Here is a 24,429-nt window from a genome sequence, read left to right as displayed (position 1 = left end):
TTTTACACAAACTGACTGCCATGTCCACCAAGGATATTCCCTCATTGCATTTTTGAGTTAAGTGATCCCAACCCCGTTTATAGGAAATTCCCAGACATGCTCTGAGCTCCATCCATTTTGATAAACGCACCAATTGATTGATTGATCTTGAACTGCCACGTTCAAAGCCTCTTGTCGACAAATCAATGACGTTGTGCTCCAAGACTAAACACAAGCTGAAAATCCCAACTTGTCTTTGGTGACACTATTTCCATTTTGTTGTTACTCATCCTCAAAATTAAATGTCAATAAACAGTTATTAATCTCCATTAACACCTCATCACAGAGTGCAGTGTGAAGAGAAAATCTCAGTTTGGCTCCCACAGCTGCTAAGGTGTTGATGTATCCAGTAAATGTTTTAATTTACAAGACTGGTGTGTTACGCTAATTTCAAGGATTTAAATACAGAAGAGGTTTGTTTGGATTTAAAAATTGTAAACAGACATGTAAACAACAAATTGACCTTCACTATGATTTTGGGGGTGATGTTCGTTTTGAGGTGAAAGACCACTGTTCAGTTTTCAGATAATTTCTAGCCTGTGAGCTCAGTGACGGAGACCCGAGGACTGAAACACACGATGATCTAAATAGCTGTGGCAAAGGCGCCATCTAGAGGCCTGCATGTGTTCTGGAAGGAGCTGCCTGTTCCTCAGTAGGTTCACATAATTTGAATGCTTTTCAGCATTTAACACGCCGTAACATTTCATTTCATGAAGAGAGTTCATATAAGCAGAAAACCCTTTTTGTGCTGCATACTTTTTCTGTTTGATTATTTTACAGAATGCTATAATTTTGTGTAGCATCTCTTATCTCCGATAAGATAAAGTGAAGTTAAGATACCTACACATTAACCTTTATTTGTCATGACTTGTATTTTTCTCAGCTGCATTCAAAATGTTTCTTCCCATTAACTGCAAGATTTGTACAGTTTCCTTTGTGATTTCTTCTCTCTGAATCATCTTGGTCTGTTTTGTAGATGAAGCATGGTTGAAAATTACTGTGTGTGATACTGTAACTATTTTGAAACATTTTTTTATACTTAAAGCCGCACATTTGTAATTTACTTCACAGCTCCTTTCATTATACAAATCTCAGGGGGGCATAAAAATACATTGTAGAAAAGTGTGCATCCAGTTCCGACAACTTCTATTAATCATGCCATTTTGAAAACAAAGCTTGCGCTCAACATGAATACAACATCATCTATAATATTGCTTATTAAACATGAGTTTTAATTACTGCATGTGCTGCATTGCAGGTCTTATTGTTCGAAAAGTGAAAGGAGCAAGCATTCAAGTTTAATCCGGAGCCAACTGTTGAGATATTTTATATTCTGCAGTCATTATCTGTGAGAAAACAGATAGACGCTTTTAATTTTATAATTGTTGCCACATGAAGCGATTCTTTTACTGAAGTTCACATGTTGCATGCACGGTCTTCTAAAGTAACTCTTTCATTTGCAAAAGGAACTAAGCCATTGTGTTTTATTAAATTCTTAGTGTCATGCTGGAAGTGGCTATGCCTTCTAAGATAAGACTACCATGTGTGGTGGAGGAGACAATGAAATGGCGAGGCAGCGACCTGCTCCAGACGTCACAAGTAAAAGAGTAGGGAGAGCAGAACAATATTGGAATTTCCAAACTAGAAGGGGCGTCATGGTTTGTTGGGCTTAGCATTTATCTTCCTGTTGTTATTATCACTTACTTCATTCATTTTTAATATTTTATATGAAGTGGATTGTCAAAGAGAATTTAACCAGTTGGTTATAATTGTAACAGCAACCTTTATCCATCCATCCATTATCCAACCCGTTACATCCTAACTACAGGGTGACAGGAGACTGCTGCAGCCAATCTCAGCCAACACAGGGCGCAAGGCAGGAAACAAACCCCGGGCAGGGCACCAGCCCACCACAGGGCACACACACACACTAGGTACAATTTAGGATCGCCAATGCATCTAACCTGCATGTCTTTGGACTGTGGGAGGAAACAGCACCCAGGGGAAACCCATGCAGACATGGGGAGAACATGCAAACTCCATGCAGGGAGGACCCGGGAAGCAAACCCGGGCCTCCTAACTGCAAGGCAGCAATGTTACCAACTGCGCCACCATGCTGCCCAGCAACCTTTATAGTTAATTTAAATCATAAGAGCTAAATCATGTCATTTTTTAATCTGCTTAATTCAGACCAGAGTCACGGTGGGGTACTGGAGCCCATCCCAGCTACAATAGGCCACAAGGTGGCGCAAGTCCATTTCAGAGTGAATACACACACATGCACACGCATGCACACACACACACACACACACACACACACACACCAGGGCCATTGCAGTGTCACCAATTCACCTAACCTGCATATCTTTTGACAATGGGAGGAAATCAGAGCACCCGGAGGAAACAAACACAGGCACAGGGAGAACATTCAAACTTCACACATGGATGCAAACCCTTGTCTCCTTCCTACGAGGCAGCAGCACTACCATTGCACCACTTTGACTACTTTAAGTTATTGTTAATAGTAAATTTACCTTAGTTTTTGCTTAATTTGAATTTGAATATAATGTAGCTTTAACAGAGATAATGGAAGATTCTCTTCCATCCCCTATAATATAAAATTAATGGAATGTTCTTAATGTTAGTTTTGTGTGACAATAGAATGCCCCTTAGACTGAAGTCAGACAGCCAGAAAGAAACATGAATTGTTTGACAGATTAAGGACATATAGTTTTCTGACCTTTATGTACGTAGATGAAATGTAGGTCCTATATGTGAGTACAGATAGAAACTGGTAAGGCAGCTCCCGTACACAGACAGACAGATGCCAAATGTCCAAAACACACAAGTTTATTAACGTTCTTCTGCACACACAATGTTCAAACCAGCCAAGCTCAGTCTCTTTTTCTCTCTCTTCTTGTCTTACTGTCTCTTCTTGTCTTACTGCCACCTTCACTCTTCTACACACAAGCTCTGTTTTCTTCCTCCCGACTCCAGCTCATCTAATGGAGTGAGGCACCCCTTTTTATACTGCCCCAGATGTGCTCCAGGTGCTTCCTGATGATCTTCTGATGGCACTTTCTGGTGCGGCAAAAGTGCCACACGAGCACCCGGACTCTCTCCCGGTAGCACTTCTGGTTGTGGCGGAAGTGCTGCAGTCCAGGGTTCCATAATCCTCTGGACACTCCCTGGTGGTGGCCACGGGCCCCAACAGGGATTAACTTCTAAGCTCTGATCCCGTGGCCCCCATGCAGACCAGACCAGGCCTTGCTGCCCTCTCATGGCCCAGGGGAGGTATTGTCCCTCTCCTGGTCCTTCCAGGTGTTCCGACTGGGCAGGATCTTCAGCCATCCACGACAAAACCTTAAGAACTGCAACTAAGATACTTACCATAGACAAGAAGTTTCCCTTTTTCTCATGTTTTGTGTCCATTATTGACCCTTTTTTTCTTATTTTTTGTTTAAACTGTTTGTTTTGAATCTCACTAAAATCTTTTAAACAAAGACACTTGGACTATGGAGTTATTTGGTACATTGGATCATACTAGTGCCTGAATGCCTTCATGGTAGCTGCATTTGAATTATTTGGAAACCCTCGACAAATGCAGTTACAAGAATCATAAGCAGCAAGTAAAAGAAACAGTGATATGTAATTAAACCTGATGAAAAATATCATTGTGGATATTAAAATATTGAGCAGCTACAAGATATAAAGATAGATATTTCATTTATAGAAATTTTTCTTAAGAGGAACTAAAAGAGTGGCACGGTGGCGCAGTGGGTAGCACTGCTGCCTCGCAGTTAGGATACCAGGGTTTGTTTTTTGCCTTGCGCCCTGTGTGTGTGACCCTGTGGTTAGGATATAGCAGGTTGGATAATTGATGGATGGAACTAAAAGATTTGAAGCAGCTAAATACGATAAGCAGCTAAATAAGATAGATAGATAGATAGATAGATAGATAGATAGATAGATAGATAGATAGATAGATAGATAGATAAACTATATATGCTATGTAGATTAATATGTAAAAAATATAACATAAAAGAATGATTGAGGACAGCCTTGAAGAAATAATGTCCATTCTAACTGGTAGCAGAAAGGTCCAAATACTTATTTTTTATTATTTTGATTAAACAGTATTGCTGTTTCACCCTGGGCAAAAAGGGCCATATAGTAATAAGATATGGATTGAACAGTCATATAGGATAAGAAAAAAAGGACATTTCTTTTTAAATGGACCGTATAAAGTGCTCTGTGGCGTTCACTGTCCTATAAAATGAAGACTGATTTATTAGGAGATGTGCGAGATTAAGCTGAGGCTTGGCTATAAACATATGGCTTAAGGTGCTCCAGTGACTTTCAAGGATGACATGCAGAATGATTCATGTGCACTGAAGGTTAACACCACTTAAAGTTGCAGCTCCGACAGGGACAGTGGCGAGAAAGAAATATGCTATGGCTTGCTTTGCCATGTCATATGCAGTTAGGAGCTGAAAACAGTTTGGTGAAGATTGGCCAGTAGAATAGTTTCTGTGTGTGCAGAAATTGTGTCATTTTAGTTTAAAAATAGAGGATTTTTTGTTTGTTTTTTTAGTACAGCAATTTTTAAATATCAAACTCATAATTGACCTAGATTAGTAGAGGAGAAATTAAATTATTATAAGTGGATGTTAAATTGAAGGTCAAAGATAAATACTATAATAAAATTCTCTATTTTCATTAATTCATTCATATTCTGTTCTTACTTATTACAAGCACCCAAGGCCTAGCCTAGCCTAGCACTGTCACCAAGCAGAGGCCAGCCCTGAATGTGTCACCTAAAGTCCCTCACACTGGACCTGTTTAGCTTCACTTATTAACCTTAAATTTAGGATCTACAGTTTTGCAAGGGTGTTAGAAAAACTAGTAATTTTGGATTAAATCAAGGTCTGGTTTATCCTTGGCTCTCATCTCTTGTGCCCTAAAGAATCTGACATGAAAATTACAGTCCAATCTGCTTTTACCTTTCTTGTCCTGTATGACTGTGTCAAAAGCACACAAGCACTTCTTTGAGTACCACTGTAGGTAACTCATTATGAAAAGCTTTCAAGTAGAACGCCTTATCTGAGCTCAGTCAATATTCGGCCATTGTATTGTTTTTTTGTTTTTATTTATAATGTGTGGATGGATTCGTGGATATTCGATGGAGCAGGCCACTCTTTACCACACATATCCCCCCACCATAGTACCCTTCAGACCCAAGAATGAGATTCACTTCACATTAGTAATGAACAAAAAAGCAAATACAGGAAAATGCAAAACTACAAAATATATTACAGCATGAGACCTGTTGACTGTCAGAGGGACAGAAAAGGTGATGCAGAGTTAGGTAGGGAAATCACATAATGGCATTGTTGACATGTGCTGTCATGCATCTGCAACTAAACAGACATCACTGGGAACAGCAATGATTGTATATTTTTTTGATTTGGTATACTATATAAATCCCCAAGGGCAAATAGTCTTTTTGCACGACCTTTGGGGTCAGAGCACTGGGCCAGCCATTGGACAGCACCACTATGGATCAATTTTCAGGTTAAGGGCCTTGCTCAATGACCCAACAGAGTAAGACCCCCTGTGGCAGTAACGTGACTTAAACCAGCAGGTATATGTGCAATAAGCAGAGTTATCAAGGAAAGAGAAAGAATGGGGACCTGAACAGAAGCATTCCATAGAGTAGTAAGGGGCAGCTGACTGGTGGGGTGAAGACTGTTTGTCAAAAAAAAAAGAAACAAACGTGAAGGAGGTTATGTGAAAGGTTGCACTTAGTCAATGTGCTAAAAGTGTTGAATGAGTACGAAAGGCTAGCGGCACTCCTGACCGCACCATACAATCTTACTTACACTTAAGCCATCATGACTTCTACTTAGTACTGTACATTTGATTTTTTTGGATATCATGACACCATTTGAAGAAACCTGAATCATATGTAATTATGGGATCCCATTTCTTTTTTATTAAATACGATATTTGTGGTTCCCTTATGTTGAAGGAATTCACGTGTTACATCTGTCAATAGACCTGAGTCAGTCTTCCCAGCTGGTTAGAGGTGTTGTGGAATAAATGTGATGGTTCTCACAAATACCTGTAGCAGTCCTAATTTCCTCTTTTTTTAGCTAATTTTCATTTTTGTTTTGTTTCTTGCAGCCAACTGCCCAAATTCTCTGATTAAAGAGCTTCATCATTTCCGAAGCCTGGGAGAAGAGCAGGTGAGTTAACTGTTCAAAGCCAGACTGTGTGTGTCATGAAGGAGATACGCTAATGAGACAGCTTTGTCTCACCTCGAAGGAACCGAGTGTGTCTTCTGCCCACTCTGACCCAGATGGAAGGAAGTGCGTAGGAGACACATGAATATGTTTTTGTTCTTTCTGTCAGCTTTGACAGGTTATTAATTGGTACATCTGCTACTGTACAGAGCATTTTCTCCCACTCTACCCCCCTCAAAACACGCAGTCTAGCATTAAATTGACTTTGTGTGTTATGTAGTCATAGTAATACATAAAATACTAGGTGGCAATTTCTCTGTTTCGCAGGATGTCACTTTATATGCTTCATTTTATTTGGAGTCTGCCGCCAGCATTACTTCACTCTTTCAGTAAAGCCACCAAAAGCAAACTGTTGATAATAAAATTCTTTTGAAGATGATTCGACACCAGGGAGGTTAGTCGAGAGTGCTAGTAAATTATCAGAGTCTCATGCAACCCAGACAGATAATATATTCACTTTTTAATGTTTCTGATATAAAAATGCATCTTATCAAGTGAAAAGTTCTTTGATATTCTTTTCTCATGAGTACAATTAGGCTCTCTATTCATTTCCCAGTTCTTAGATTTACCTAACAAAAGGCAGAGTTAAACAGTCTCGAGTTAAATGGCATGGTTTCCGCTTTCCGCGCTGAGGCTGTTTAAGTCAGCTTTGCTTCTTTGGGAAAGGGCACATTACTATATGACCTATATTCTGTGCAAAGTACTGCATTGTTAAAAAAAAAAAGTATCAGTTATTCAGTTGAACTGCAGTGAATTCAGAAAGTATTCAAACCCCTTCACTTTCTGCATGTCTTATTGTATTGTAGATTTAATTGCAAATGGGTAAATTTAACATTTTTCCCACCAATCTACACTCAATGACCCATTGCGACAAAGTGGAAGCATGTTTTTCTGAAAGGCTTGCAGATTCATTAAAATCAAACACTGAAATCTCTCATAAGGATTCAAACCCTTCATTCAGTACTTGGTAGATGCCCATTGGCTGAAATTACAGCTTCAGGTCTTCTTGGATACGTTTCTACAGTCTTTGCAAACCCAGATATGTGCAGTTTATTCCATTCTTCCTGGCAGATCCTCTCAAGCTTCGTTAGATTGGATGGGAAGTGTCAGTGAACTGCCATCATCAGGTCTCTCCACAGGTGTACTCTGGGGTTTAAGTCTGTGCTTTGGCTGAGCCACTTTAGGACAGTCGGAGATGTGTCCCCCAGCGCTGTCTGGGCTGTATATCTGGGGGTCATGTCATGTTGAAAGGAGAACTGTCAACCCCATCTAAGGTCATGTGCAGTCTGGAGTAGGTTTTCTTCTGTATTTAGCTAACATTTATCCATCCTTCTATTCTGACCAGTCTCCCTGTCCCTACCTCTGTGAAGCAGTAGGTGGTATTCGGTAGCTACCACACATAGTGCTTGGAATTCTGCCCAAAGAGTTCAGTTTGTCTCAGCAGACCAGAGAATCTTTTCCCTTGTGTTCTCAAAGCCCTTGAAATGTCATTATATGCCTTTTACTCCAGAGTGGCATCTGCCCACTAATAACATCTGATTGATGGAGTGCTGTTGAGATGGCTCTCCTTCTAACAGGTTCTCCCATCTTAGCAGGAGTCCTCGGAAACTGTATTTGAGTGACCATTGGGTTCTTGGTCACTTCCTTCTTCCTTGGTTACTCATTTTGGCCACACTGCCAACTCTAGAAAGAGCCCTGGTGTTTTCAAACTTCTTCCATGTAGCAATTATTGAGGCCACTCAAAGCTTTAGAAATGATTTTACACCCCTGCCATGGTCCATGGCTCACCACAATTTGATGACGGTGGACTGGTTTTGTCCTGACATGCAGTGTGACTTGTGAGACGTTATATACACAGACATTTGCCTTTCTAAACAGTGTCCATTCAATTCACTTTTCCACAAGTGTACGCTAATGCTAACAATACCTCTGGTTTGACTTTGTGTCGAATGAGCGGCTGCTCACAGAGTCCCGAATGAGGCACATTACCTGCATTATGAGGGAGCGTCAATTGCAGCACTATGGCCATGTGGCACGATTCACCAAGGGTGATCTGGCTCACGGAATTCTCATTATTGAGGATCTGAGTGGCTTAACCAGGCCAAGGGGATGCCCACGTAACACCTGGCTGCGACAGATAGAAGATCATTTACGGAGGGTAGAAGTGGACTGTGTGTCTGCCTGGGGGGTTGACAACCAGGGTCTGTGACGATGTGGGTTCAGGCTCCACACTCCCTTTGATATTGGAAGCACATGAACCCAACACCGTCGATAATGTTGCCGAGTGAGCTAGTCAATGGAGGCAAATAAACAATTGAGCAAGGGTGGTATACAAAAGTGCAATAGTGCTTTTATTAAAAGCAGTCAACAAAACAAAAACAGTGTTCATAAATAGTGCAGATCTTCATATTCATTAAATAAATAATCCATAAAACGAACGTGGGGTAAAACCAATAAATAAACACAACAATCCTTTAAAAACGAAGGTTAAAATCTTCTCCTGGAAGCAGTCTTTAAAACAAAAAAACAAATCCGGTGCTTTTCTGTATGCGTCTCACCTGCTTATCCCGTATGGGCCAAGCAGCAGGCAAGACGCTCTCTACAGCTGCCCTCCTCAAACACACGCAAGACTGGAGACCTCCCGATCCCTGGCTTCGGTTTGGCTCTCATCCCAGCCTCGAGACTTGGACTCCTTGGTCTCCAGGACGCTCACACCAAGGACTGCCACTCCAAGCCTCCCGACTTCCGCTGCCTTTCTGCGGCCTTCTGCGGCTCGTCGCTTTCACCTTGGTCACTCCCGCTACCTGCTCGCTCAGCGGGAGCGACATCAACACAAACACGTGGGTGTCGGCCTAACACCCAGCTTCCATGCAGCTGTCCACGAGCGCTCATTCGCTCGCACGTCCGCCGCTCTTCGCGGCTCTCTCCCTCTCACCGACCTGCTTCCTCTCCTGCTCCCGGTAACCTCCGTCCTCTCCTTTCCTTTCCTTTCTCCGATCGTTTCTTTCTCTCCGAACGTTTCTTTCTCTCCAATCGATTCTCTCTCCTAAAACCGACTCGCGCTTCTTTTTAAAATGACGAGGGCCACAGCAGCTGCAGCATTAGCCGCGGGACAATCATGAATGTGGGCAGTTCCTCACCTGTGCACTAGGTGAGAAACGCCCACACCCTACGGATCGTCCCACGGCCCACTATGGCCCAACGTCCCCTCACTAAGCCGCGAGCACATTGATTATTTATTTAAAAATGGCCTTTACTCAACGAGCTGTGGACCCATAACACCACAGGGTCCCGAGCTGTTTCGTTGTGTGGTGGGTACATCAATGCACTGCACCAGTGCATCCTCCCCAACCTGACCTGACCTGACCTGGACTCTAATCAAGTTCTAGACACATCTTAACAATAAATAAAGCAAACAGGATGCACCTGACCACAATATGGATTATCTGTATACTTGTATAAATTAGAGAATTCAGCTTTTGATTTTTAATAATTTGTAAACCTTTCTGAAAGTATATTTACACTTTGTCATTATGGGTTGTTTGTTGTAGTTTATTGGGCAAAAATGGCACATTTATCCATTTAAAATGAAATCTACAAGACAATAAAGTGTGCAGAAAGTAAAGGGGTCTGAATTCTTTTCCAATTCCACTGTATCCTCACTCAGTCTGGCACAAGCAATAAGTGTGGTGGAGCACGCAGAACCAGGCTCATGACAGAGAATAACTAAAGATGACTGAGAATGCATGAATCATTTCATAATGAAATGGACTGACTGAGGACCTTGCGGCGGTACAGTCATTAGCACTGCTGGTTCTCAGCTTCAAGAGGCTGGGCTCAAATGCTTCATCTGGTGGCTATCTTCCCATGTCATTTGAGTTCTCCTCGAGATCATGTCTGACGCGCTTGCTTGGGATAACTGCTGACTCAAAATTCCCTGGGCTGGTTTGCATGTGTGTGCCCTAAAGGCCATGTTTGTGGTTGGCTCCTGGCTTGCACTCAGTAATGGTGACAGCTTACAATTCAGTTTTGAATTTGAATTTCACTGTGTTCAGAAAATGAGTGGATAGGTTGGTTGATGAATAACATGCCTTTGTGTTATTTGTTTCTTTGTTGCACACAAGTTTAAACTGCCTAAAGACATAGCCATCCATCCATTTTCCATATGAGCCTTCTCTAATATAGGAATTCATGAAGATGGAATCCATCCTGGCAGAACAGGGCAAGAGACAGGAATGAACTACTATTAATAATGCATTGCAATATTTAATAATAAATATTTATGAGTTGGTATTATATTTAGAATGAAATTAATTTCTTCTCAGTTCTTGCTCTTCGAAGTTCTCTTGTGGAATAAGTAAGTGACAAAATGGAAAGAACACTTCTACTATATAATAAAACACTAAGGCCTATGTGTCCAGTACAGCAGTCTGATTGGTCAGTTTGGCTTTGGTGATGCGATTGAAAGAGGAAGTACAAGTGTGAGACACATGAGGAGGAGTAAAGGCATATGAAGGCATGCTGAAATATAAAACCAGACCTGCGGTAAGGAAGGCACCTCAAAAATAGTGACAGTCTGAGAAGCAGGCTTTATAGAAACACACTTGAGGAGAGTGAGAGCCAGTGAAGAGACATTCACACACACAAATACAGACGAAAGGTATACATAGAACAAGAGATAGCAAACATTTTTTATTCTATTATTTGCCTTCGGCAGGTACCATGGCTAGTATTAAATACAGTAAAAAAAATGATTGTAAATAGACATCTTCTGGCTTCAACCTCAGGCCTCATTTACGGTTACGGACACAGACAGGATGATATTCATTCTCAATCAAAACAGTCAGGGTAACTGTTTTTTGCCTCTATTGGCGATTAAAATATGCTCAGAAATGGAAATATGAAAAAGAGAAATGAACAGACGTAAAGGACTATACAAAATTGCATTTGTTTTCTGAAACATTGCTTTGTTAATGTTCTTTTGCTGTTATTTCACTTTGCTGTGTATTTGTAATATCTGGTATTACGATAACTGTTTATCATGTAATTTAAGAAATTAATTGGACATGTAAAGAAGGAAACCACTTTCTGAAAGTAAACTGTTATAATTTCCATCCCTCAGAGTTTTAGAAACGTAATACTTAATAAGAAGAAGCAGTCTATTGGCTAGCGAAAGCGCTGTGAAAAAGCTGTCTGTTGTTATAGTTCTGGCTTTGTCCAGAAACGGATCCATAAGCTTAATGACAACAGTCTCAGAAAGTCTTTGCCTTTGAGTTGTAACTCAAAACAAAGTTCTAAACAAAATGTTGCCAGATGTCTAAAATCGCAGCAAATCTGTCGTTTTTCACACGTTCTACACGGGTGTCTTTGTTCTCAAAGTGCAAATACTGTATGGTAGTCTGACAGCGGTCATCGGACATCATATCTTTGATTGCATGTACAACTAATAGTTCTGAGCAGACATCAACCACAGCACCAACTGTGGTCATCATTGCACTTGTGAAAAGAATGGAGATAAATGCCATCAACTCAGACAGGAAGAGGCAAGTTTGTTGTACCACGTGAACATCACTGAGAGAATAAAACTAAATAATAAAAAAAAATTACTAACTTTTACAAGTAGCCAAAATTTACACTGGGTGTTACAGACTCAAATCAAATGTATGTTTTTATTATATTATAGTAGTAATAATAGCAGCTCACTATTCAAAACGAGGAGCATCCGGACTCAAACCCGCAACCCTTTTGGTTATACGGCAGCAGTTCTTACCTCTGCACCATCCAAGAAGACATAGTAACTTTCTGTCGATTGACATTTGAGCTTGGGTTTTTAACTCTTTGACAGCAACATGTAAATTTAATTTTTTTTTTCTTTGCTTATACTCTTGAATAAAAGCGCACAAGTTTATTTGATATCTGGACTAAAATCTACACACATTATAAACTTCATGTCATTATTAGTATAACATGGACAAAGATTCTGTTTTAAGTATGTGTTCAGCATTTCCTGTCATTCTACATTTACACAGATCATTATAGACACGGAACGCACATATTTGGAAGTGTATGTATTCCAGATAACAGTATATTATTTACCCTCTACAACTCCAGGCTCCTCACACCACGATAAAGAGACGTGAACTGGGAGAACTTCAGCTGTTAGGGAGGTGGGGGGTTTGGTAGTATAGCAGGCTGCTTGTGCTGATTGACACATTTGCAAAACAAAAGACGCTGATGGAGAAGTGTGAAGGAATTTAAAGTGGCCCGAGATTACGACTTTTTTCGTAGGCTTCAGGGATTCTAGTGTTAACTACCAGGATATCCTTTCTTTCTATTTTCTGTGAAACCTTTAAAACTGGAGAAAATGCTGTCTAGAATAATAGAAGTCTAGTTCTGGTGGGTGGGGAGGTGGGGCTGCACATGAGGACATGAACAGGCCACAACTGGACTGAGCTGAAATGAAGGACAGGTCATTCATGAGCTGTTTCACTCACCACTGATTCAAGAAGTGTGTCAAGATACCATGGGATTCCTAATTGTTAAGGCTGACATGGAGGCTTACCAAGCTGGACCAAAGAACACTCAACATGCTAAGACAGAGAGCCTCCTGGTAGTATAAGCATTTAGATATAAGATGAGCTGCTACTTCATTTTTAATGGTATTTTTGTCACACTCATTTACTCAGCTTATTTAAGTTTTGGGCCTAATTAAAAACCTAAATTAATTTATACATGAATGAAACTGTAACCTTCTCTCCTGTCTGTTTTGGTGCTCTGTCTTGCTGCCCATAAGTCTTAGACATAAGATGTAGTAATATATCAGGGTGTTAGCAGGGATTTGGGACATTTTGTTCACATCTACAAAATACAGAGTAGAAAGGGGACAGAAAGGGTCACCCTAGGACCCTAACATCACAAAACACTACCCCATCATCTTTTATTATGTACTGTACTGACTATAAATGCCTTTACTTACTGTACGTGTTTATCTTTGAATTCTCTCTAGTCCCATTTTCTGGTTATGTTTATTAAAAAACACGTTGGATAGCACTTGTATGTTTTTGGTTTGTGGGCTTGTTTATGTCTTGTGCCGTTTGCTGTTGAGATAAGGCCCATCTCCCTGTTGATCCTCTTTAGGATATATGTGCATGAAAATGGATGAATAATTTGCAGTTAAAAATTTACCAATACCACTTACTGAACAGGAACAAACAGTCTGTGTCAGGTGGTATCAATAGTTCTGAACAAGAAAGGCTATCAGCTCTTACTTCTACAGTAACTCAGACTTTATATAGCACCTTCCTCTCACAATTGGGTTTCATATTTAATTTTTCTGTCTCTACTATGCTTATTTTTCTGATTTTCTTTTTTCTTCCTCTCAGAGGTGTAACCAGTGCAGAATTGATTTCTGCACTTGAAATTCACATGGGATTAATATTTCGCAATACTGATTTTGGGTTGTGTCTTTTTCAATGCCATTCTATTTTTTTAATGGATGCACCACTTTCTGAAACCTTTCAGTGCTGTTGCTAGGGTGGTTGTCACCATTGGATGACTGGAGGTCATGGCCTGTGTCATTGGGCCATCAGTATAAAGGTCAGCAGTAATCACTTCCTGTTATCCAACTTTGTATAAAAACAATAGACTTCATTGGTGTATGCTTTTGCATTTGATTTTCTGATAAGAATTATTGCTTTATTTTCTGACTTTGATTTTTTGATTACGATTCTTGGCTTTGTTGAAAGATATAACATACTAATGGTTATTAAATTTAGGCTTGACATCTGATTGCTGTTTGCTTCTGTGGTTGTTCCACCACAAATATAATGCTTCCATATCATTGCACCATTGCAAGGGGATTTTACTAAGTTAATGCACAATAAGAAGTGAAAGTTCATCCTTCCACCCATCAGTTGTCTCGGCTCCCTTCTACAGTTACAGAGCCATAGACAGCTAGAGACTATCCTGGCAGCATCGGGTTCAAGGCAGGGATCAGCTCTGAGCAGGACATTATAGTGATTTAGTGCATTCTTATAAGTATTGGTGGACTAGAATGGAATCCTACTTGGCATTCATTACTCATAGGATCTAATTTTCCTGTGTCTATAAATATGAAGAGTTAATGAGAAAGCAGAGCTGAGGTAAAAAGAGGCCTAAAATATAGCATGTAATGAATGGACATTAGCTAGCCTTGTGACGCTATAGCCTCACCAGGATGGCAACACAGTACAGTGCAGACAGACATGGAACAGCGAGATACACTGTGAACATTAAATGCGAGCCACAATAAGTAATCATCAGCGAGTTTATAGCGAAATACATGTTTTTTTTTTTAGATGTTCTGCCATTCATTTCAGCGACAAGCCTTGTACATAGTATTCTACATTTACCAGATGGTGTTTTAATGGTAGCGCCAAAGCTAAGTGCAGTCGCAGATGTCTGTCTGGGAATGCAGAAAGACCGCCACAGGGGAGTCTATTTTGATTTAGTAGTGAATGTTCACCGTAGTGGTTTTTTTTTTGCCTTAGTAACATCAAGGTTAGTTATAATTGTATTTGTGTAGGTTATTATGTGAGACAGTCTCTGTAGCCGAGGATCAGACCGCCAAGGTCCCCGCCTTCGGCCACCACCCAACTCACACTGCACCCAACCTCCTTGGCCCGTCCCATAGGTGGTGAGCCCATGGGGAGGAGGACCCACGTTACCTCTTCGGGCTGTGCCCGGCCGAGCCCCATGGGTGCAGGCCCGGCCACCAGGTGCTCGCCATCGAGCCCCACCTCCAGGCCTGGCTCCAGTGGGGGCCCCGGTGACCAGCGTCCGGGCAAGGGAAAACGTTGTCCAAAGTTTTTGCTCTTCATCGGAGGTTTGTTGAACCGCTCTTTGTCTCATCCCTCACCTAGGACCAGTTTGCCTTGGTGGCTACCAGGGCATAAAGCCCCGGACAACATAGCTCCTAGGATCATTGGGACACGCAAACCCCTCCACCACGATAAGGTGACGGTTCGAGGAGGAGGATGCGGGCTCTGCATCGGTCTGTCGTGGTGAAAAAGGAGCTGAGCCGTAAGGCAAAGCTCTCAATTTACCAGTCGATCTACGCTCCTACCCTCACCTATGGTCATGAGCTATGGGTAGTGACCGAAAGAACGAGATCGTGAATACAAGCGGCTGAAATGAGTTTCCTCCGCAGGGTGTCTGGGCTTTCCCTTAAAAATAGGGTGAGAAGCTCAGTCATCCGGGAGGGGCTCAGAGTAGAGCTGCTGCTCCTCCGCATCGAGAGGAGTCAGATGAGGTGGCTCGGGCATCTGATCAGGATGCCTCCTGGACGCCTCCCTGGTGAGGTGTTCCGGCACGCCCAACCGGGAGGAGGCCCCGGGGAAGACCCAGGACACGCTGGAGGGACTATGTCTCCCGGCTGGCCTGGGAACGCCTTGGGATTCTCCCGGAAGAGCTGGAAGAAGTGGCCGGGGAGAGGGAAGTCTGGGCCTCCCTGCTTAAGCTGCTGCCCCCGCGACCCGACCTCGGATAAGCGGAAGAGAATGGATGGATGGATGGAGGTTATTATGTTTATTTTCTTGTTTTGATACTTTGGTTTTGGTTTGAGGTGTGTGATTTCCCCCTGTAGGGCCAAAATGGTGTTTCCTTGTGTGTACTCAAGCGGACCAGGGAAATTGAGACGTCTTTATAAGTACAGTTGTTGCCACAGGAGGGGGGAGTTGTACGATCGATCAGAGAGACTTGAGGGAAAGAGTTAAGGTGTGTGAGGTGTAACAGACATAGATAGAGGTCTCTGGTGGCTGTACAGTTGTTTCATGTTAAGGAGCTGCTTGAGGATCCTAAGAACCAAAAGCGGCTTCTGAGATTTTTTTTTTCCCCAAGGAGTTGAATTTATTGCATGGGCTGAAACAGAATCCATACCCCTTCCTAAACTGAAAGAGACTTTGCAAACATCAGGAAAGAGCTTCTTTTTTGCCTCTCTTATTACCCCCTCAGTCCTGGTCGGTCCTGGACTACTAGAAGACAATCTGCTTTAGTAGACGGTCTCTGACAAGCCTCGCCCTGTAACCATGGCATAGAGTTAGAGACCCCAAAGGCTTTTTCTTTACACACAACTGGGAGATAGCAAGAGGAAAGAAATTCAGCACAATTCAATTGAATTTTTAAAACTCACACTTTTTTCTGTCTTTTGCCCAATGCAGTTGGGACAAACTCCAGTCCCCATAGTCCAGAACTGGATTAAGTGGGTTTAAAAATATTATTTTATTTAATACTGTATGTTTGACTAAAACATTTATCCATGGCAATTTTCACCTCTCATGCTACAAGTGTTTTCAGGTATTTACTTTTACACTTGAAGCACAAATCCCACATTGAGACAGAGGTGGGAATTATTTCTACTTATAAACCCAGTACAGTATACATTTATTAAAAATGCCATGCAAAAAATACAGCCTAGAATGCTGAAAAAAGAAAACCTTTTGAAATGTTTCCAAATAAATATACTAATTATCATTTATATACATTACATTTGTAATAATGGATGGACAGTTCTTTATGCAGCGGAAGGTTTTCAGTTCCGCTTCCATTGTCAGTCAATCACAGAAATGGGTCAAACATTTCTTGGCCCTGCACAGTCCAGTCCTGACATATCTTGAGGTCACCTTCTCATCTTTCTGAACTTCCCCACCTGAGATACCCCACCAGTTCCTCAACCAGCAATCTATTTTCCTCCTTTGCAATGTTCAGAGTTTTGTTTCTTAGAAAACACTTTAAAAGTCACAAATTTAGAACAGAACTTTCAGTCTATCAAGCTTGTTTGCTTAGCTAATAGTTACGCTGTCCCAATATATCATCCAGACTCTTCTTAAAGGTTGTCAAGGTTTCTGCTTCAACTAAATGTCTCAGTAGTTTCTTCTAGATTCCCATGACTCTTTGTCTAAAGTAGTGGTCCCTGCACTTCCACCTAACTTTCCACTGATTGAATAAAGTCAGTTAGGTCCATTTTATGAATTCCATCAAGAACTTTGAAGACATTAGGTACCCATGGAGTCTCCTCTGCTCAAAGGTCTTCTTCTTGGTTTTGCTGCTGCTCCTGTTAGGTGTTGCCACAGCGGATCATCTTCTTCCATTTTGCCCTATCTTCTGCATCTTGCTCTGTTACACCCACTACCTGCATGTCCTCTCTCACCACATCCAAAAACCTTCTCATAGGCCGTCTTCTTTTCCTCTTGCCTGGTAGCTCCATCCTTAACATCCTTTTCCCAATTTAACCAGCATCTCTACTCTGCCTATGTCCAAACCAAAGCAATCTCGCCTCTCTGACTTTGTCTCCCAACCATCCAACTTGAGCTGACCCTCTAATGTACTCATTTCTAATCCTGTAAACAGATTTAATTGTCCAAGCCTACCAGAGTACCACATATTCATAAGTCCTGGGATGCAGCTTGTGGATTTGTGGACACTCGGTGGTGCTATTGCCCACCTTTCTCCCAACAGACAGATGCAGACACTGTTTAAAAGCACCCAGAATTATTTTAATATTCTTCTATAAAGTGCATAAAGCACCTCCTCCACCACAATACACAATGATCAATAATCCCAATACAATAATCCTCCTCACCTCCCAGCAGCTCTGTGACACTCCCTCCCAACTCCGGCTCACCTGCTCGGTTTCCCACAGTCCTTTTTATAGTCCTTGACCCGGAGCACCCATAGCACTTCCGGGTCAGATGAAAACTCTTCTTTTTCTTCAGCCCGAAAGTACTTCAGTTCTTCCGGTCCCGTGACTTGAAAGCACTTCCAGGCTATAATAGAAACAGAAGTCTCCGTGTCTCCCTGCAGCATTCTCTGGTGGCACCCACGGTACCCAGCAGGGCTGTGAAGCTAAACTCCATTTTCCATGATGCCCTGCGGGAATCCAGGGCACCTCTAGGCTGCAGGGAGGAAGCCATCTAGCGTCCTGGATGTGTCGACCGGGATGAACTGCTGGCCGTCCATCACAAGCTCTACTGCACAGCTTCAAGTGCTGCTGTCTTTTTTTGTTACGTAGTGACCAGAACGTCACACAACACTCCAGTCGCGGTCTCATTAGCGCGTTATACAGTCTGAGCATAACATCCTTTGATTTGTATTCAACAGTTTTTATAATGTAACCTAACAGTTTAATTGCCTGATTAATTGCTTCTAATCATTTCTTAGATGATGAAAATGTTGAGTCAACATAAACCTAATGGAGAATTTGGAGGCCAAGTCAACACCTTGAACTCTTTGTCATGTTCCTCAAAATATTCCTCTAACAATTTTTGCAGCGTGCAGGGTACAGTAACCAGCCGAAAGAGGCCGCTGCCATAGGGCCTATCACTGGCATGAAGGGTTGTTCAGGGTCTGCAATGATCTTTAGGTTTTAAAATAACATCCTTGCGAATACCAGGACCCAATGTTTCCCAGTAGGATATTGCCCAGAGCTTCACACAGACTTCACCAGGTGGTCTTCTTTCCATAGCGCATACTGCTGGTAAACAGTAAACTGTCCACATGATCTAAAAGAAAATGTGATTTATCTGACCAGGCCACCTTCTTCCAGTGCTCAGTGATCTAGTTCTGACAGGCACATGCCCATTTGTAGGCACTTTTAGTAGTGAATAGGGGCCAGCATGGGCATACTGACCGGTCTGTGGCTACATAGCCCTATACACAGCAAACTGCGACATACTGTGTCTTCTGACACCTTTCTTTCATGGTCAGCTTTTTGTGCTACAGTAGGTCTTCCAGATGGGCTAGCTTTTACTCTCCTAAATATATAGTTATGTGATAAAATAAATAAACCCTGTAGAAGTATTTTACTCTTTTAACGTACAAGGTGTGACCCAAACGTTTTCAGACAAGTTGTTTTATTAGAGTACTGTGCATAATTCATCAAGAGTTTATCCCTGAAGGGCAGAAAGTAAATGCAACATTCTACATGGCTGTTTTGGATTGGCTACTGAAGAGAATTGGATGACTTAGAACGGCCAAATTGCAATCCAATGAGTGGTTCTCTCTTCACAATAACGCACCATCTCCTTTCTCAGTAGATCTCACACCTGCTGACTACTTTCTCTTCCCCAAGTTAAAATTGTCCTTAAAAGGGCTGCATTTTCAAACAGTGGAAGAAATTCAGTGTGCGGTGAAAAGGGAGCTTAACAACTTTTCAAAAACTGCTTTCTTGAGGGCTTGAAGAAGTTGAAGGAACGTGCGAACAAGTGTACTGATCAAGGAAGAATGTATTTTGAAGAATAAAAATAAATTATGTCCATATAAGAAGAACAGTTGTCTAAACACTTTTGGGCCTCACCTTGTAGATCTTCATGTAAACAGTGCCTACAGATAAAGGTGATATACTTGCACAAATGACACATAAAATTGACATCATATATTCATTCTCATAATCTGACTTAACAAAAATGCAAAACTTTGGCCTTTACTATTCAAAAAGAATATCAGAGTAAGGCTGCCGTTGAACATCTAGACAAAGACCAGGCCTACTGGAACAATGTGCTGTGGACAGATGAATTAAAGATATAGATGTATTTGGCCAAAATAATAGTAGACATGGCACAAACTGAATACAGCATTTCAAGAGAAGAACCGCATACCACCTGTGAAGCAAGGTGGTGGAAATGTTATGGTTTGGAGTTGTTTTGCTGTCTCAGGGCCTGAGCAGCTTGCAGTCATCGAGTCAACTATGAATTCCACATCATATCAAAGTGTGCCTGAGAAGAATGTGAGGCCATCTGTCTGAAGGCTGAAGTTGAAGTGGAAATGGACCTTTCAACACGATAATGGTCTGAAGCACACTAGCAAATCTACCAAGGAATGGCTTAAGAAGAAGAAATGGAGGGTTATGGACTGGCCTAGTCAAAGCCCTGATTTTTAATCCCATTGAAATGTTGAGGAGGGGATTTAAAAAGGAATTCTGCATTGTCACAGATTTCACTCAGTCCATGTCAGAGACTGGTGGGCACAAAAATGCCAGTTTCTGATGCCAAAGGTGTACTTACTTATTCCCCAGTTGGCTATAACATCTCTTTAATATTTGTGTTAAATAAATTGATTGAAATTGCAAATTTTCTGTGTTTTTATTCAAGTATATGAACTTTATCTGTAAGCACTTTGCATGACGATCTACTGTTGTCTTCTTCAGATATGTTAAAGCACGAGATCAGTTGTAGTGTAAAAAGGCAAAAGGAGACCTGAAGTTTGAAATGTTATGGGGGCCCTTTCACAATTAGCAATGAGGTCTGGGTAACCATTGTTATCTTATTCAGTGGGGTTGTTTGATACTTTTAACAACCTTTTAATTTTTATTTTAAACATTTTTTATTGAAATATGTACACTATGTTATTAATATTTTTTTAAAAAAACCTTCTTATACAGTTCTTTTTCTACTTCTTCCTCTTCATCTTTTTCCAGTTCTATGCTGGGTCAGTGTGCTTAATCAACCTTCTCCATACAACTTGGTCCTGCACCTCCTCTTCAGTCAGTTTTTCTCCAGTTTTCCTTCAAAACTTCTTTTATTTTTGGCCTAAAGTCACTTCTGGAGCCCCTCCAGGATTAAGGGTCCTGAAACTTAAGTTTAATCAATTTCATAGTAAATGCGTCCATTTAAACAGGCCATACATCTCAGAGGCTTCAGATAAAAGGCAAGAGACAAATCCAGACAGGATGGGAGTCCATTACAGGACAGTCTTACACATAACTGTGCTCACTCATACAATGAACATACTCCACAACAACAATCTGGCAAGTATGGGGGTGAGAGTGCAAACTCCACACATACAGTGCCTGTTCAAGTCTATGGAAAAAGGAAGACAGCAACACTATGCTACCCCAAGTATGCACGTTTGAAACCTCCTAACGTTCTTTTTGGAACTTGGAATGGTGCCATTTTAAAAAAAAAAAACCCAAGAAAGAGGAGAGATCGGAATTGAGGACGCTCTACGTGACTAATTCCATCCTCTTGAGTGTTCCTAACCTGGAGTCATGACTTTCAATGAGAAAGGTACTAGCACTCCAGAAAACGAAGTGGTAAGCAGGCATTGCTCAAACTGCATTCTGTGCACGTACCGTACATAGGGCTGCAGTGTCTGCTGGGGGCACTGACATTGTGAAGCTCCAACAGTTTCAGAAAACTCTAATCCCATTCTGACAATAACAGGAGGAGCCACCGTAGTGCGGATTACATGGTTTGCTGTGAAGAAGGATTATAAATGTTGCAGAAGAGTGTCTAGAGAAGAGAGGGGTAGAAAATAGTTGGACAAGCAGCCTATCCTCCTGATCAGGCCATGAATGACCCTTCTGTGGCTGCTTTGTAAAATAGTTTGTGCTACTGTTCAAAGTGAAAGACACTATACAAATAAGGATTAATTGCTACTGTAGATATTTTTCCCAAAAATATTTATTGAAAGCATTCTTTGTTTCTTTCAGGCTTAGACTTAGCAAACAAGTTGATTCAAGGAGACATCAGTCCATTAAGGACATGCAGAATATCCTTGTATTACACAGGATAAAAGTACGTCTGATGAATGAGGGCTAGACACGTCTCGAGTCATGTACAGTGAGCACTAACCACTGAAAGAAAATGTCAAAATGTGTAGCTACACGAAGCCCAGGGCTTTCTGGAGTGCTTCTACATAATATGAATATTTACATGGGGCAGAAAAGTAATCATAATAAATGCTAACCACATAAACATATTGTCGCTCCAGCTCTTTTAAAGGTTAAAAAAACAGGATATTTGAAAAATAATCACAACAGAAATAAATAAATAAATACTCGGTTCAGGATAAGCACTATCAAGCCAGAGCGATACATGTAAAAGCAATTCATGTAAGTTGCATTTTGGACTTGCTGCAGCTTGCCATTAAGTTCCCATTGTAATTTGGCAGCTTTCTTCTTCAACAACACAATATAATGCATACAGTCCATCCTGCCTTTGTGATGTTCTGTGGTAGTCTGAGATGCTACCATGCGGAAACTCGTTAAAATGAACTGTAAAAAGTTCAGTTCAGTTCACTGAGAATTCTGATATATTGTTGCTTTTTAAAGGGATTTATTTTTCTCATCTTAGCTTTGTGCTCACTTATCTAAAAATGAAAAATCTGTGTGTTATATTTCAGTCACCCAATGGTTATGCAAACTTTTCTTTTCTTTGATTATCTAAATCACGTTGAACTGCTGCTGAGTTGGCATTGGTGCAGACACCAAAAACTGAACGTGATAGAAAAAAGTCCGATAGTAGAATGTGTTTTTTTTTATTTTACTGTTTACTAAATTGTCAGATATCATCAGTGAAGATGTATGATGTTACAGATGAGTGTTATTTACTGTCCTCGGATCACTTTGCTTCATCAGTTCATTATTACAGTATGTTCACTTCAGTCCACTTTGATTCCTCTTTAGCTTTGCTACTGACTCTCGCCTCCCCTCACTACAGTTCACACCAACAGACTTTCTGCTGATAATGGCAAGAGCTCTGTCTAATTGTTAAACTTATTTTTATTAAAATCTGGGTAATCTTTTTATATCATGTAATTTTCTTTCTGAAAAGTTGACAATAAAGTGATATTCTAACCCAGGGGTTCTCAAACTCGGTCCTGGGGACCCACTGTGGCTGCGGGTTTTTGTTCCAGCCAGCTTTTGATTTTAATTGGAGTTCTGGGCTATTTAAATGAACTGTTATTTCCCAGATTCTGTGTTTTGTAAACGATATAGAAATTAGAAAACTCAGTTTGGTTAAAAAAATAAATTAAAAAAAGCGTACTAATCCAGGGGTTCTCAAAGTCGGTCCTGAGGAGGCCCATTGTGGCTTCAGGTTTTTGCTTCAATCAGATTCATAATCGGTGACAACTGCTAACACTGATCTCAATTAACTAGCTGTTCTTTTATCTCTTCTCTTATTCTACATTAAGAAAGCACTGCAGCATGATTTTTACATTTATAAGACATTTACAAATATTTCTGCTTTTGCTATAGATTTAAATGGTTAACTCTCTTTTATTGATTTCATTTTATTTTACACTTTCTCTGTGCAGTTTGCTCCCTTCATTGTGTCTTAATAATGACAATTAAAAACTAGCAGAGCAGACACCCAGGCAAACAACACTGAATCATGAAAGGCTGCAACTACTTTAGCGTTAGACCCACTAATTAGAAAACAAACAATGAATTAATTAAACAATTAGAACATCTGGAAAAACAAGACAGAACATTAAGATAAAACTATTGTTAAAAAGAAAAAAAATACATTATTCCCATATAACTGCTTAGTACATTTTAATATATATATATATATATATATATATATATATATATATATATATATATACAGTGGTGTGAAAAGTATTTGCCCCTTCCTGATTTCTTATTCTTTTGCATGTTTGTCACACAAAATGTTTCTGATCATCAAACACATTTAACCATTAGTCAAATATAACACAAGTAAACACAAAATGCAGTTTTTAAATGAAGGTTTTATTATTTAGGAGAAAAAATCCAAACCTACATGGCCCTGTGTGAAAAAGTAATTGCCCCTGAACCTAATAACTGCTTGGGCCACCCTTAGCAGCAATAACTGCAATCAAGCGCTTATGCGATAACTTGCAATGAGTCTTTTACAGCCTGGAGGAATTTTGGCCCACTCATCTTTGCAGAATTGTTGTAATTCAGCTTGATTTGAGGGTTTTCTAGCATGAACCACCTTTTAAGGTCATGCCATAGCATCTCAATTGGATTCAGGTCAGGACTTTGACTAGGCCACTCCAAAGTCTTCATTTTGTTTTTCTTCAGTCATTCAGAGGTGGATTTGCTGGTGTGTTTTGGGTCATCGTCCTGTTGCAGCACCCAAGATCGCTTCAGCTTGAGTTGACGAACAGATGGCGGACATTCTCCTTCAGGATTTTTGGTAGACAGTAGAATTCATGGTTCCATCTATCACAGCAAGCCTTCCAGGTCCTGAAGCAGCAAAACAACCCCAGACCATCACACTACCACCACCATATTTTACTGTTGGTATGATGTTCTTTTTCTGAAATGCTGTGTTCCTTTTAC

At 40.8% G+C, this 24,429-nt stretch overlaps 1 protein-coding gene across 1 annotated transcript in view; it reads left to right on the top strand.

Annotated features, from left to right (window-relative positions):
* Window positions 1-24,429, top strand: part of prkn (parkin RBR E3 ubiquitin protein ligase) — a 1,158,643-nt gene that overhangs the window by 977,790 nt on the left and 156,424 nt on the right. Inside the window, exon 8 of the mRNA XM_039738446.1 lies at window positions 6,226-6,287. Coding sequence (XP_039594380.1) covers window positions 6,226-6,287 — 62 coding nt within the window. The remainder of the gene's footprint in view (window positions 1-6,225; window positions 6,288-24,429) is intronic.

This window comes from Polypterus senegalus, chromosome 16, assembly GCF_016835505.1.
Source record: "Polypterus senegalus isolate Bchr_013 chromosome 16, ASM1683550v1, whole genome shotgun sequence".
Classification (NCBI taxonomy): Eukaryota; Metazoa; Chordata; class Cladistia; order Polypteriformes; family Polypteridae; genus Polypterus; species Polypterus senegalus.
Note: the sequence above shows the minus strand (reverse complement) of the source record. Positions and strands in the feature narration are given on the sequence as shown.